General features: G+C 42.2%; 1 protein-coding gene across 2 annotated transcripts in view; it reads right to left on the bottom strand.

Annotated features, from left to right (window-relative positions):
• GTPBP8 (GTP binding protein 8) overlaps positions 1–16,330 on the bottom strand; it is a 78,923-nt gene that overhangs the window by 6,272 nt on the left and 56,321 nt on the right. Inside the window, exon 6 of one of the 2 annotated variants that reach the window (XM_081797021.1) lies at positions 2,244–2,490. The exons of the other annotated variant lie outside the window; for it this stretch is intronic. Within the exon in view, the coding sequence (XP_081653147.1) occupies positions 2,340–2,490 (151 nt within the window). The 3' untranslated portion in view covers positions 2,244–2,339. Of the gene's footprint in view, positions 1–2,243; positions 2,491–16,330 lie in introns of those variants that run through there. 2 annotated transcript variants of the gene reach the window in all.

Raw genomic sequence — 16,330 nt, forward strand, 5'->3', positions numbered from 1 at the left:
TTCTTTTTAATTTTTTTTTTTTTTATTTGACAGAGAGAGAGACACAGTGTGAGAGGGAATACAAGCAGGGGGAGTGGGAGAGGGAGAAGCAGACCCCCTGCGGAGCGGGGGGCCCGATGCGGGGCTCGATCCCAGGACTCCGGGATCATGACCTGAGCCGAAGGCAGACGCTTAACGACTGAGCCACTCAGGCGCCCCAAGCAACTGACCATTTACCTGGCGCTGGACTAATGCCCCTTTGATCACACACACACATGCACGTGCGTGTGCACACACATGCACACACGTGAGGCCTGGAATTCATGTTTTTAAAAGTTTCTACTCCTGATTAAGACTGTTATACCCATTCAGACTCAAGCACCCCATGAGAACACATAATGATATTGTATGAAAAACATGAATTATTTTCTATCAAGCCGAGTGAGTTCCGGGGCAGCAGCTGCCTCAATTATAGACCTAGGAATACATTGAAAGGGACTTGTCTAACTGGGGACTTAACATTTCAGAGAAGTGCACCATCAAAGACAACTTCTTTTTTTATTTGCTGCTTTCTAAAACAGTCTACCGTTCAAGCTTAGGTTTGCTCCAATCTTTTATTTTTGCTTTTCTGGGTTGAAAACTACCATCACTCCATCGTGGATGTTTCCTTTACCTGTGATCATGTGACTCATGTCCTTATAAGGAGTCAAGGACCAAGGCATCCACGGAAGGTGGAAGGCGGAGAGGGGGAGTGCACCACAGAGGATGGAGGGAGCAGAGGCTGAGTGTGGGGTGGCGGGAGAGGACAGGCAGAGTAGTTGGGGGTACTGGCTGTGAACTGAATGTCCCATATGTACAGTTCTGGCAGGTGGATGTTAAATTCAGCAAATCTGACCCAAGGAAAAAGCTTTTCAAATGTTTCTAAAGTCTTGCCCAGTGTCCCACACTTTTAGATGTGTGTGTGTGTGTGTGTGTGTGTGTGTGTGTGTGTGAGATGGGGGTGGGGTGGCTGTATACTCAGAGTTGAAAATAAAAAAGCTCCCTCTATTGACTCCTGAATGGCTGAGATAAAGAGAACCACATGGGACTCATTGTCAGAAATGAGAGCTCAGAAGCTGGCCTCCTTTTTCCCATTATTGTGCTATTCTCCTCCTTCCCCCTATCCCTCCCACCTCAAAATGTTTCCCCAGCCCCCACACAACCCCCACTACCCCCCTCCCCAATAGTCCAAAGACCCTCTTTTCAAGCTCCCACTGTTGAGGCCCCCTCGATGGAGCCCAAGACCTCCATTCAGAGTCACTGGTTTGGGTAAAATCCCTTATTCACCCCCTACCCACCCCCCTGCCCCATCAGCTGAGCCTCAGTTCAGACCTCACAAAACAAAACAAAACCAGCCCATAGAATTGATGGTTGCTGCTGGAGGACCCCCCTCCGCTCTGTCCCCCAGGGGCTCCTGCCGAGGCAGCTTCTATTCTCCACGTTCCCTCCCTCCCTGCCCCCGATCCTGCTGGATTTTTGTAGTTAACAAGCGCGCACTGTTATTATTGTGCCCCCTATCATATTTATTCCCTTTCGGAGCTGATCCACACTTTTGTCAGAGGCAACCGAGGCATCTTTTGACATTTGAGCCTTTCGGTCTGCCGGGGAGTGATGGCATTGGTGGCCACAGGGCTGACCCTGGCTTCTGAGATGGAGCAAGCAACGCAGAAATGAGGAAGAAGAGAACAAAACCCCAAAACAACAGGGACTGGAGAGGAAAAAGAAAAACATTGTAACTTGTTAGTGACCCAATGTGAAAGAGGTAAGGGGAGGAGGACGCTAATGAGTTTGACGACAGTTGTATTTAAAAGAGTTTTATTTCCAGCAAGGCTGCAAGTTGGCTAACTTGGTGATAACTCTCAACCAAGCTTTCATTTACACGTTACCTAAATTTGAGAGAAATGAGAAAGGGAAACAGAGAGAGTGAGAAGGGGTGAAACCCAGAGAGATTCAGAGAGAAATACCAACCACAAAAAAAAAAAAAAGAAGGAAAAGAGAGAAAGAGATAAAAATTTCTTTTTGGTGCTCTTAATATAACACACAGTTGCAAGTGGCTACTAGATTTGGCGAAGTCCCCTTGTGTTTTTTCTAAATGGAAAGCTTAGGAAATGTCACCAGAATCCCAAAACTTTGGTGATTAGTAAACTTCCCAGATTCTTTCATATTCATTTCCATTAAGAATTTTGTGGTCATGGGCTAGAAGTAACCTCTGAAAGTGTTGTTCCAATTAATGTCTGCAGAGTGCTGAAATGTCAATGGAGAGAAACTTCAAGAAAACACAGCTAACTAGTTTTCACTTGACCTCACAGAGAGGGGCATTTTTATTCCAATTGTACATCTGAGGAAAGGACGTTGAACAGCACTGTCATTTGCAGAGGCCCAAGGTAGAGCGAGGGACAGAGAACATCTGACTGCCGGGCCCCCAGCCAGCTCCTCGGAAAACCACAGCCTTCATTTTTCACGATCATATTTCTAGGGAGGAATGCATCTGTACTGATGAGGAAATCTGAACGACAAAATTCCAACATACTCCTATAGGAGAAGAGTGTGTGTCGAGAGAAGGTTAAGGGAAGAGATTAGCCTGTGGGATTAGTCATCTCCTGACTTGATTTTCTTTCCTTATAAGACAAAAAGAGAGGAATCTCATGAAAAGGCTACACAGAGGGAGACGCTCCGAGTCCTCTCTGATCGTGTTCTTTCACTTTTCTAAATAATCTGTTGTATTCTTAAAGACCTTGTCCTTCCAAATTGCTCAAAGCATTCACAAACATTAATCGAACCTCAGGACTGTTGTAGGTGACATATATCATTACTCTCCACTTTCAGGTGGAGAAACAGGCTTAGAGAAATGAAGTTTCTAGTGCAAGATTACTCAGAAACTCCACAGTAGAATGAGGTCTAGAATTCATCATTCCCAGGCTGAAATCCATCCATTTTGCTGTGAGATTAATGACATCCAACAGGTCCTCCAGCAAAGTCTCCAATGGCCAAATCTTATTTTTAGGCCCAAGCTTTCCCCCGTGTCCTCTTTCTGCAAACTTTAAATGGTGCCCATTACACTAACTATAATCTTTCCTGAGATATGAAATCTAAGATTCTCACAGGTTTTGCCTCAGAATAAACCCTTCAACCTTTACTTTATCCTCCCATCATACAATTTCTGTTCACCCTAGGCTTGATACCTGCCCCAATTTCCCTTTCTTGGGAGTACAGATACCCCCGCTGGTATTAGTACAAAAAGAATTGATCCATGATATTTGGATAGTGCTTCATGGTTCATAAAAAGGCTTCATTTAACCCTTCGGTTGAACTTCACTATAGTCCTAAGACTTTTATAGACAAGGAAAGTGAGTCAGGCTCAAAGAGGTTATGTGTCTAAAGTCGCATGGCTAAGAAATTTGTGTGGGGGTTGAGGGGGGGCAGGGAGACAAGAACCAAGTCTTCTAGGACTCAGATACAGAATATTTTATGTTAATGTTGGAGACAGCACCTGGAGAATGAATTTTCTGTATATACGGAAGAAGTCAACAAGGGCAATATAGAGTCTGAAAATAATCCAACCTCAAAGACAGTTTGTAGGTTTGATCTAGTAGAGTATTCCTTAAGTATTACTAAGGAACCTAGAACCACTACTTGAAAATCAAGAAGACTGCAACAAATGTAAGGTAAACTGTAAGCTATTTGGATGCAGGGACCTGAGATTTGGTTGACACTGAAACGTTCTGCTACATTGTGGGGAATAATTCATTCACGTAACCGAGACAAGTTTTGGGGTCAGAGTTATCACCCATTTTAGAAAAGAATATAGGTTCTGTAGATGTATGAAATGTTTTAAAGTATTAATTAGGTCAAGGTGGTCAATAGTGTTGTTCAAGTCATCTCTGTCTTTACTAATTTTTTATCTAGTTCTGTCAGTTGCTGAGAAAAGGGTGTTCAAATCTCTGACCATGACTGTGGACTTGTCTATTTCTCCCTTTAATTCTGCTCATTTTCACTTTGTATATTTTGCAGCTCTGTTATAAGGTGCATACTCACTTATTATTTTATACCTTCCTGATGAATAGACTCTTTATCATTATGTAATGTCCCTCTTTATCTCTGGAAATACTCTGCCGTTAAGTCTACTTTATCTGATAGTAATAGAGCTTTCTACCCTTCTTATGCTTACTGCTTGTATGGTTTATCTTTTCTGCCCACTTACTTTCAACCTGTATCATCTACTCAAGATCAAATAATTCTAAATTCTTAATTATATAAGAGCTTTTGTGAATTTTATTAGTTTGAGTGAGATACTGAGAGTATGATCATCTCTGGATGAATCAGTAAGAGGGAATTTCTGAACTTTCCCCCCTTCTCTCCAGAAGATAAATGCTAGTCCATGACCTTGTTACTTGGTCCATGATCATTAAGGTTTTCTTTTTTAAAAAGTTTTTTTAATTTAAATTCAATTAGCCAATGTATAGTACATCATCAGTTTCAGATGTAGCATTCAATAATTTATCAGTTGCGTATAACACCCAGTACTCCAACATCCCTGCCTCTCATCTCTTCAACTAAAAGACACAAGCAGGGAGTCTCATTGAATTTCTTTCTTTCCTGAGACTCTCTCCTCAATGCTCCTTTTGTTTCTTTTTTAACCCCTTGGTTTGGTAATAGCTCCCATTTTTGATGCTCCTTTATCCCTTTTCAAATCCCTCCACAAAACTTACTTCTTTTTCTCAGTCTCGGTTTTTTTTCCTCCTTTCCAGCCACATCAACTCAACTAGATGTCTCCCTGTTTATTCAGTGTTTTGTTTAAGCCTAAATCAGACAGTCAACGCCTTGAGGCTGGGGTTTCATGCTCAGAATTCTGTGCTTTGCAAAATACCATCTGCACTTACCACACTCCACAAATAATAAATAATCAGACCAAAGAATCAGAAAACTGGTGCCAGATCACTGATTAGCATAAGTACTCAGCACATAGAAAGAGCTGTTGCTGCTGCCAAAGAAACGTTTTCTCCGAGAAAAGGAGAGCAGGGAACAAGAACCTTGGAAGAGATCCTTGGTCACAATTCAATTTGGATGAGACAGAGGACAAACTGACTGTGGAGGGGAAGGCCCCCGGGGCTCCTTCTCCCCCTCTGTGTCTTAAGAAACTGTGGCCTGAGAGCTCTCTCTAGGTCTTATGCTTCCTCTGTACCCAGCCCCTGGCACAGTGCCCGACATGAAGGAGCCACAGAATAAACATATTCTTGAACCGTTGACTTGAACCTAAAGTGTTAGGGGGACACTGAGCTCATTCCAGTGCCTAGCTATGGAATTGTTCTTTCAGACAGAGCCTGACTCCTGACTCATTCATAGACATCTAATTGCTATAGGAACTGGATTACTACATTAAACTCCATTTGATATTCATAATTCGATGTTCTGAACATAGAGAACTATGTGAAATAGGCTCTGGTTAAGAAGGCAGATCTCATATATATAACATTTTCATTTGTTATATACAAATATATATTTATATTTACTTTTATGTATAATAAATGAAAAAAATCTGTGAAAATGATTATATCTATATCTAGAATTTCAAAAGTTCAGTGACAATATTTGATCCTTAAAGGGATACATCCTCAGCTACATAGAAAACTCACATTACAGAGGACTTGTAATGAAGACCCCAGTGGGTGGGGTCTGAAATTTCAGTTTACTGTCATTATATATCCTAGCTGGACCAACCATGAGTATACCTTTCTTTGTCTCTGCTTCCTCTCCCCCACATCCCTCTGTTTGCTAGAGGGATGAGCATGAGGTATATGAAAGCATATACCTTTCTAGCTTGCTCTAGAAATACCTGTACTATATCTTCTCCTATGAGGTATGGAGTTGGGGTTCTCCAACTACTAAGTTGTAGGATTCAGGTGCTCTGGGCCTGGTAACCTCAACACTCACATGCAAAAAGTTGGAGAATGACCATTTATCCATTCATTCAGTACACATTTCCTGAGCTCCTTCAATGAACCAGCTCCTTCATGAGTAAGATGAAGTTCCAGCCCTTTAGGAAGACTACAGCAAAGCCTTTAAATCCTGCAAAAGTTGGAAGTTTCTTATGATGTAGCTTTATCTTGGGATGGGAAGTAAAGACAAGGCTGATAAAGACATGACACTGATGGTCTAAATATCTTGCCTGTATCTTCTCAACTCTGAATATAGAAGACTCCTCTTTCATCTGAGACAAACCTGCTACTGACTGGGCTAACAGACAAAACCTTAAGGGCAAAGACAAGGCAGAAACAAAAGAGAAGACTGAGAAAACAGAGGGATGTGGGGGAGAGGACGCAGAGACAAGGAAAGGTATACTCATGGTTGGCCCAATATGAATCTTGTGGACATTAGGTTCATGCTATGGGGTCTAGGGTTGGACAAATCTGTGCTCCCTTTCTTGGCCTGAGTGGGCTTTGCAGCACCAGGCAATGATTAGCTAGAATAGAATGACTTAGATGGAAATATTAGGCTAATTAGGACAGTTTCAAGCCTCTGGAGAGCTGGGGTATATGCCTCTTGTAGGAAGGGAAGTCTAGGAAGATGATTTATAACATACATTTTTTGGCTGTGTACAGAAGATTTCCTCAAGAGGACTCAGCTGGATCTTCATTTAAGGGGCTCTGGATCTCAAGACTGGCTTAAGTTTAGAAATTGGTTGAGGGGCCTCAAGTCTCTATTGTGATTCAACTCAGAGTTCTCTTGAGCAAACCTAGTTTTTCTGCTTTTACAAATCTAGTGTAAAACTTTAGTAGACTGTCCATCTATTCAGCTCTAGAAATAGCAAAATTAACTAGCCAATGCCAGTGATTTCTGAGGTTCAGACCATTCTGTTTATTATTTTGGCTCTGCTACCCATTCTAGTAATCATATCCACCTTGCCTTTGTGACTTTCTGCCATTTAGCCCCTGCCATCCCTGAATCCACGGAAACCTGTTAGATGGCAACACAGAGCAGATAGGTGCTCTGGGTTCTGCAGCTCCCTCCGTGAACATATTTATTTCTTACAGACTTGATAAATGGAGAGTCCCCTGGACTCTCTTGTGGGACATAGTTGGAGGGGGCATGTCTTACAAGATAAATCCACTCTAGCATTCAGATGTCCTGAAGCCTTTGGATACCTTCCTCTGTGACAACAGATCTCAAACTTTTTGGTCTCAGACTACTTGGCATTTCTTAGAAATTATTGAGAACTCTAAAGAATTTTTGTTTATTTGGGTTATATCTATTGTTTTTTACTGTATTAGAAATTAAAACTGAGAAGTTTAAAATATATTCTTTTGATACTATACCAGAACTTAATAAGTGGTAGTTTCTTGAAGGTTAATTACCGTATAAAATCTAAATGACATCAATATATTTTTTTAATTCTGTAAAAACCACTGGTCTATCTTGAACTTTGGATGATATGGAACGATATTGAACTTAGAATATATTACAGTGTTATGCATTGGTCATTTGCAAAATATTGGTCCACTGACTTACACAGATCATCCAAATGTTGACACATTTTATTCTACAATAGTGAGAATCACATTTGCTAATATTAGAAATTAAAAGCTGTCAAGTATATAGTGGCAGATACAAGTTTTCAGTATCTCTAATTTTCACTAGAAAGTTTGAATTTTTATTATCAACAAATGCTGCCAGTTGTTTTCACTGAAGTAACATGAAAATGTCAAGAAAAACCTATAGTTTGTCAGTCTTTTTTTTCAAGTAAAAGATGGTATTCCACGAAAAAACCTGCTAGTTCAGCTCCCAACTCAAACAGTCACACAAGTGCTTTTTCTCAAGACGACCATCATATTTCAGCATGCAGCAGAAGTGCTTTATAAATACTTCCCATCTGGGGGCACATGGGTGGCTCAGGTCGGTTAAGCGGCCAAATCTTGATTTCGGCTCAGGTCATGATCTCAGGGTCATGCGGTCGAGCCCCACGTTGGGCTCCCCACTCAGCACAAAGTCTGCTCCAGGATTCTCTCTCTTCCTCTCTCTCTGTCCTCCTCCCCTCCCCACTCCCCACCACTCATGCTCATGAGCGCGCTCTCTCTCTCTCTCAAATAAATAAATAAATCTTTAAAAAAATACTTCCCATTTCATTACACAGAATATGAAAAAGATGTGCACTCAAGGATTAAAACCTAATACAATTAATATTATTACTGCTTCATCAAGGATAGTCTTTTTTTTTTTTTTAAAGATTTTATTTATTTATTTGACAAAGAGAGACACAGCGAGAGAGGGAACACAAGCAGGGGGAGTGAGAGAGAGAGAGAAGCAGGCTTCCCGCGGAGCAGGGAGCCCAATGCGGGGCTCGATCCCAGGACCCTGGGATCATGACCTGAGCCGAAGGCAGACGCTTAACGACTGAGCCACCCAGGTGCCCCCATCAAGGATAGTCTTAAGTGCAATTAACACTTTCTTTTTATTATGAGTGTGTGGCCATAAAGACTACAAGGGCAACTAGTATAGTTTGGAGATCCTGCTGGATTCTTGCTGACACACTCTACCCATAATTGCTTTTGCACCATCAGTGCAACATAGTGAAAAATGGAAATAACATCTTAGTATTATTATGAAAACGGTTTTGATCTTACGGACTCTGTGAAGGGTTTTGGGAGACCCCCAGGGCTCGGTGGACTACACTGTTAAGAATTGTTGCTCTACAGTGTATCAAAGAAGTTCTGGCATTTTATTTAGGATAGGCCACCTTTGCATCCAGAATTCAATCATCCAACCCATGGTAGAGCCATTTCCAGCTGCTCTTGGCTGCTTGAGCTAGTACTTAGAACTCAGAATCCAGAATCTCTGTTTAGTGCACCCATATCAATGAATTAGGCCATGCCCAACATTATACTCCTTCCACCCTGACCTCTCACCTTTAGGATCTATGTAGGATTCCCATACATTTTCCCCATTTTCTGTGAAAATGGGCAAAATTGTGCAATTCTTTTTGTGTGCATTGCACCTTCTTGTGGATCATCAATTCTGTACATTACCCTTTGGGCCTGCCAGGAGTTGAATCTGGTCATAGGTCTAGAAGCAATGAGAATGCATGAGGGAAGGTCTAGAAAAGGATCAGCAGTCTCCTGCAAGGTCACCACCTCAGGATTGGCCATTTCAGGTTCCTTAGGTGAGGAGAGACTAACCTCCATAGACAGGAAGGAAAGAATGCTCCTTTCAACAATGAAGACTCAGCAGAATTTAGGGGTTTAAGGTCAGGATGTGCCCATATGTCCTCATTACAATGTGTGCTGGGAATCTGAAGGCCTAAACTCACCATTTTCTTTCTTTCAAGTTCTCCAGCTTATTAAGAAGCATCTAACTAGCTCCTTTATACTTCTTATCTTTACGTTCTATGACAACATCTGCTCTTTCACAAAAAGCTTTGACTTCTGTTGGCAGTTGATTACGTGTGTTTGCAGATAATAGGTGATAATATAAGTTCTGTATCGGCATGACACAGATGACCAGTGTCCCCCTTTACCACTGGCAGTAGGGTAATTAATATATTTAAATCTAATCAGATCCAAGTAACAATTTCAGAAAACCCAAAGCTAATTCAGAGAACCCATCCTTAGGGCTCTGCTGCTCTAAAATCACTTCCAGTACTAATTTCTGTATCATAAGAGTTTGGAGAGAAGCAAACCCATGAGTGACATAGAGTAAGGGACTTTTAATATGCATTAGGCCTTGTGCAGTAATGGTTAAGCAGTCTACTTAAGGCCCTGCTTCCGTATCTCATGTGGGGCCCCAAGTCACCAGGGCCAATAGTCAGGAAAGAAAATTAGACATAAACTGGCGAGAGCAGATATGCATTAAGTGCTTACTATTATGTGCCCTCTGCTCTTCTGGGACCCACAGTGGTATGCTTTGTTCACCTCATCCCTACTGACCTTGCTGGCATTCATGACTAAAGCCAGTGGCTGGCGTAATGCTCACTTAGGTCCCTTTTGGCTCAGTTAGGGATAGTAATCATGGCTGGCAGTCCTGCCTCATCTGCAGACCCCTCTGGAATTGAGCTAAGACTTATATTTGGCCTTGGTCCAGGTGGTCTCCTCTGCTGAGTATAATCCCATGTCAGATTGGCAGGCCCTCTGTGGCAAGTTCTCTAGATAGATCCTCAGCCTAATTTGAGTTCTGCATGTCCTGGGTAACTTAAGGTGGTTTGGACAAGCTAAATTTGTATGTCTTCCGCTGTCCACTACATCGTACCCCTGGGTTTGCATTAAAGTAACACATCCCACGTTGATCAAGGGCAGCACAGGAGGTAGTCTTCCAGAGCCCCAGATGAGGAATCAGAATAAAGATTCCTCTCCTCAGAATTCACTTGACTTCATTGGGTGCTTCTAAAGCACACCTGCCATTTCAGTTCATGATCTGTGTACATATGTACATGATGGGCGGGGAGGGGGGCAGGAGGGAGAGAGAGAGAGAGAGCGAGAAGGAGTTCTATGGATCCAATAGTGTGTTGGTCATCTGGATCTGTGAGGGAGAAAAGCCCTGGTGTGCAGTGTTTGCTAATTTCTGTGATGAAATGGCTGATTTCTAGCTACCATTGATTTAATGACTGCTCAGAAAATTTTTGAATTTTTACAAAGTAACCTTGCTAGCCAGTATAAGCTGACTCCAGTATTCAGGTGCCTGGAACCTTCCTTTATCTGTCTTTTTTCCGTCTTATTTATCTATTGTCTCTTCTTACAACTCCACAGCCAGAAAGAGTAGGCTTTGTTTTTTTTTTTCTTTAAAAATTTTTTTAAAGATCTTATTTATTTATTTGAGAAAGAGACAGAGAGAGAGCATGTGTGAGAGCAAATGAACAAGAGGGAGGGGGCAGAGGGGAGGGGAAGAAGACTCCCTGGTGAGTAGGGAGCCTGATGCGGGACTTGATCCCAGGACCCTGGGATCATGATGTGAGCCCAAGGCAGATGCCTAACTGACTGAGCCACCCAGGCACCCTGGGCTTTGTTTTCTTTCCATTATATCACCTTTCTATTTTGGAGTGGTAAGCCTCTTGGCTAGGGAAGTCATATAATTTATCATCTGAATCAGGACTTTTTTGAGAGTGAAAGGGAGGACTCTTAATTATTCATCAGGATAATAGGAATAAACCAAGACTGTCCCAGAAAACTGGAATATATGGTTACCCTACTCATGACCTAGTCTTCATAATCAGTAATTGTATCTTCCATAAAATATAGAAATACTCTATGATCTGAGTTCTCCATGCTTCCTTCCCAAAGAAATTTAAGAAATCTTTCACACCCAAAGGCTAGTTTTTAAGCCTGTTGTCTTGTTAAATAGGCCTCCAATGTGGAGGGCTACAAGAAAACATCCACTATTTTAATATTTTTATCCCTTTCTGTCAATAAATACAAATCTCCTTACAGACCATTGAAAGGGAAGCCCTGTCTTTGAAGTCAGATTGGGATACAAATTCAGGTTGTGCCATCATATAGTTTGTGATCTCAAGCAAGGCTCTCAATTTCTTAGAGCATTAGTTTTGTAGTCAGTGAATTGGGGGATGGTGGAATTGGAGTTTAATTTTGTTACCAGCTCTTCCTGATTCACCTGAGACTATCCTGATGTTAAAACTAAAAGTCTGTATCTCAAGAACCCTCCCAGTCCTAGGCAGACTGGGATGGCTGGTCACCGTACGACCCAGAACAATTGTTATGAAGCTCACATATCATGTTATAGTGCATCTCATCTAGATGGACCTGCTTTCCCCAGGGGAGGGTGACTGAATGGTCAGAGGACAACCACCTAGCAATGGTTTTCAGTTTTGCTTTATTCTGTGTCTCTATCGTTCTACTTTATTGCCAGCTCTGGCGGGGGAGTTACCATCTGTTTGGTGGACATACCTATGGATGATGAGTTTGTCCTTTAAGTCATCTCAGTAATGCAATTAATTATTAGGCACAAAGTAAGAATTGTGAAAACGGATCTGATATAATTCTAGGCCCAAAATGATTCTTTAAAGAAAACCTCTGTATTCCTCTTGCCACAGAAAGTCTATGTTGCCAGTGGTGGACATTATCCTCCTGTTATTTCTGTTGGAATGATCACCACAATCCGAGAGGCAGAGGATCAATCAAGCGAGACATTCCATCCACCCTTCTGGGGACTAGTATGGCACTGTTTTCTCACAAAGGCTTTATTTAGATTGGCTTAATAAGAGCCTCTCTTTTTAAAATATAATGTGAGTTTAATACTGATGAGAGGGGCTGGACAGCCAGTACAGAAGTGAGTCTTCTATTCCCTGAGAAGGTTCAGCTGGTGTAGCTACAATATGAGTTTCTCTCCCCAAGTCTGAGTGGTGCAACCCTGACAGGTAGAAATTAGCTCTCAAGGGGCCTGTTTGGTCTCAGGGACTCATTCCAACTGTGACACCTTAGCCTCAGCTGCCCCATTATGCGGGGCAGAATAAATGACTCTTGCAGAGGCAAGGCTTGGGATGACATCAACCTTTTTCCATCTGGAAAGAATTGAAATCATCAGCTCATTTTTGGTAGTCGCCTAGGGAGTAAAAGTTGTGATTTAAGAAATTATGACTTGGAACTCAATTTGGGACAAAAAATATTTTTTTCTACTTATACCAGATGGTACATACACAGCACCTTCATTATCATCTCTTCAAGCACACATCCCTTTTCTAAATTGGCAGGCCCTTCATGGTTGGCGTTAATAAACCCAACTCTTCTTGAAACAACACATATTCCATGCGCTGGCTGGGAGGGAAGGATTAACGAGCTTCCATTCTTCCTTTCATTCCAACCTGCCTCCCTCCCCTTCTGGCGAATAAGTAATACTGGAGGCAGTGGTAGGAAGAGCAAGGATTAGGAACCATCAGAGTGCCTAGCACGTAGTAGGGATAATGAATGAGACCTAGTTGCTGGCCCTGGCCATGGCATTAAGTAGTTGTATGACCTACGAGTCATTCTACCACTTTGGTTCTATTTCACAACTCTAAGTGAGGGGTTGGGGTGGGTAATCCTCAAAGCCTGTCCCATCTGTAAAAGCCAATGAGTTGCATGCTTCAACAGCTTTTCTACTTTTTCCTTCTTCTTCTAGTTTGTGTTCCTCTCTGTCTCTCCTTAGAAACTGAGTAGGTTGATGAGATGGCCCTTGTCGGGAATGAGGAAGGGATGGTGATTAAGACTGGTTAGGAAAAAAAATGGATGTTTCTTTTATACTCCATAGTCAAGTCCTGCTTTCAGCAGGAGCCTCCCCAAGGCACCAGGTGGCTCTGCCCTACTCTGCAGACATGGCTTCACAGAAGCCATCTTGTCCTTTTTCGCGTCAATCCTCATATTCCTTCTAACTCTAAATGGATCATCTCCAGCCTTGGGGAGTGTCCCTTTATGGTTACTGGCAGTGTGTGCTGGTAAAACTGCCCTTGAAAAATGAAGTCCTAATTTGTAGGGTTTGTCCATTTTCATGGTGTAAATATTACATCTGTGGCTGATTTCAAGCTAACAATGGTTGAACAACCTGCTGGAGAATTTCCTGAATATTTAATGCTGTTCTCATGAGCTGGTGTGAGCCGATTCCAGCACACCACTTGGCTTGGCATAGATTGTAAATAGAAACCAGACCTTCTACTTCTTTCATTGGTCTATGGTATCGACACAATGTGGCGCACATAGTAGGAAGACAAGTGAAACCACTGGTTGACAGAGCCTCTTTGTGCCTTGATTAGTACAATCTTCCTTACTTCCTGCTATAGACTGAGGGCTCATATCTTCCCCAAATTCATATGTTGAAACCTAATCCCCAGTGTGATGGTATTAGGAGGTGGGGACTTTGGGAAGTTGTTAGGTCATAAGGGTGAGGCCCTCATGAATGGGATTAGTGCCCTTTCAAAAGAGACCCCAGAGAGCTCTCTCCCCCCTTTCCACCACATGAAGACACAGTAAGAAAATGGCGGTCTGTGAACCAGGAAGGATGCCCTCACCAGACACCAAGTTGGCTGGTGCCTTGAACTTGGACTTCCCAGCCTCCAGAATTGTAAGAAATGAATTCCTGTTGTTTATAAGCCACCCCGCCTTGTGTTCTGTTACAGCAGCCTGAACAGACTAAGGTATTTTCCTAATCTTTCTTAGGAGTAACTGTATTAATTTCCCCACTGGTCTTGGCCCCAACCCCTAATTCATTCTATTTATTGTAGTTTTCTTTTCAGCTTACAAATTAGTCTGGTTTGCTTTTTTTTCTGTTCCTTTCCTCTTCTGGTACTTTGATATTTAACGCACATACACACCCATGAAAAAAAAATCACCTTTAAGCTTCCCTGTCTATATCTTGGAAAAAAGAAGGTACTGCTAGAGCTCAACTTCATGCCGTGTGAACTCCACCTCACACTGGAGTTTTCTCGTGGTCCATGTCAGTCTGTAAGGTACTCAAGGATTCCTTCTTGAAATGACATCCATGGTGATCTCTGGGAATTGCACACCAGGTCAGAGGACTATTTTAGAGACTAACCTATTATTAACAAATCAGACACTGACTACACAAAAGCTTTCATAAATAAAAGAACTGCCTCTATTGGGCTCTTTCTCTTCTCAGTTCTTCCCTTGTTTAACTTTTGCCCGAACGTTGTTGTGCGAGCTTAGTTTGTAGGGCTGTGCCAGCTGAGGCTCTGGGACTAAGTGTTCCTTTTTCAGGCAGAGACGTTTCATCTGGAGCCAGCCTTGACTTTTCTTTCAGCCATAATGTAAGCATGAAAATATGAAAATGAACAGCACAAATAAGGTTTTATGGCTTTCCCCGGCAACGTCGGAAGCCGGGAAAGGCAATAACAGAATTCAATCCTTCATCCTCCTTCCCTATTAACTTGATTTCAATTTCTCTTCCAGAATAAATATTCGACAAATTTCCTCATTAGTGTGGAGCTGGAGGAAGTGCGGTCATTTTGGCTTGGGCGCGTCAATACTGTTCTTCCCTGGCAGTTCTGCCTCGCAGAGTTTAGTGTTGGGTTTGCAATTTCTACCAGGCTGTATGGCAAAGACTAAATAAAGAAGGTGATGAGGTTGCTGAGTAGGGGTCCAAGAACAGATAACATAGGTCAAGGCTGAGGTGTGCTGGCAGAGATGTGCTCAAGACCAAACTGTGCATGCACTGGCTATACTCATGCTCAGGAGTGCAATCCATTCTCCAAAGTGGAAAAAGACAAGACAGCTACCAGAAATAGAGTGAAGCCTTCAACAAATTAAAAGCAGTCGTTTTCTTCCCAGACTTCAGGAGTTAAAGCATTAGGAGGTCAATTGCAAATTAGATCAGGGAGGAGTGAAACATATGCACACTCCAGAAGGGGTACATGAGATAATTTTGAGATGGGATGGTAAGGGCCAGCCTGTAGCAAAATTATATGATTTCTTTTGGCATCCCCAACTTCTGCTGTCCTACCATCTTATCTTGCTTCAAAGTCTTCTGACTCCCCACCCTTTCCAGGGCCTTCCAACTCCACCCATTCAGTGAGACCGTGGATTCTTGCTAAAACAGATGCTTCCAGGAGAATGCCATATGCGGAATCTGATAATCTGGAACTCAGGTTTACATGTAAATATCTGCCTTCCTTTAGCTCTCTATTCCGATGATGTGCAAACGTGCATGCATACTTAGAATAATTTGGGAAGCCTTTCAAAATACCAATCTATTCCCTTCCCTTCTCACCTTCATCCAAGGAAGCAGGGCAGTAAGGGGGCGGCGGTACTAGGTGGATGTGGTGGTGGGAGGCAGCCTGATGGCTGAGGAACAAAGTGGGAAGATGTAGAGGTGGCAGATGGAGCAGGCAGCTGGAAGGCTGCGGATTGGTTACCTTTAGCAAATAAGCTAATTGAGCAAATAGGTAAATATATTGAGGATAGTCAATTCATACTTCTCACCATCTGAGACAAGATTTTCAAACGTGGAAATAGGGAAGGCTAGAAAGATGCTGAAGTGTTGGACTGAAGCTGTAAGTATTGGTATGAACTCATGAATTCTTAAATATATATACATAGATGTAGAAATAGTTTGAGCATACCACGTTCCCAGATCTTGGTTTTTATATGCTTCCTCCACTCAAAGGAGCCAGGGCTCCTTAGAGGAATGGCTGACTATAAGGCTAGGGCAAGGAAAGAACCAGATAAACGTCAGTCATCTTGTTGTGACAGAAAGTAATGCTCAAAGAATGATGGGGACATATCAATAGGACATATAAGTCAGCTTGAAGAGCTCCTACTGACCAAACCTAGGACAACTAAAGTATCAAGATAAATAATGAGAACACTGGATTGAAATGCAATGAATA

Source organism: Leptonychotes weddellii, chromosome 1, assembly GCF_054177405.1.
Source record: "Leptonychotes weddellii isolate Sample4059 chromosome 1, ASM5417740v2, whole genome shotgun sequence".
Lineage (NCBI taxonomy): Eukaryota > Metazoa > Chordata > Mammalia > Carnivora > Phocidae > Leptonychotes > Leptonychotes weddellii.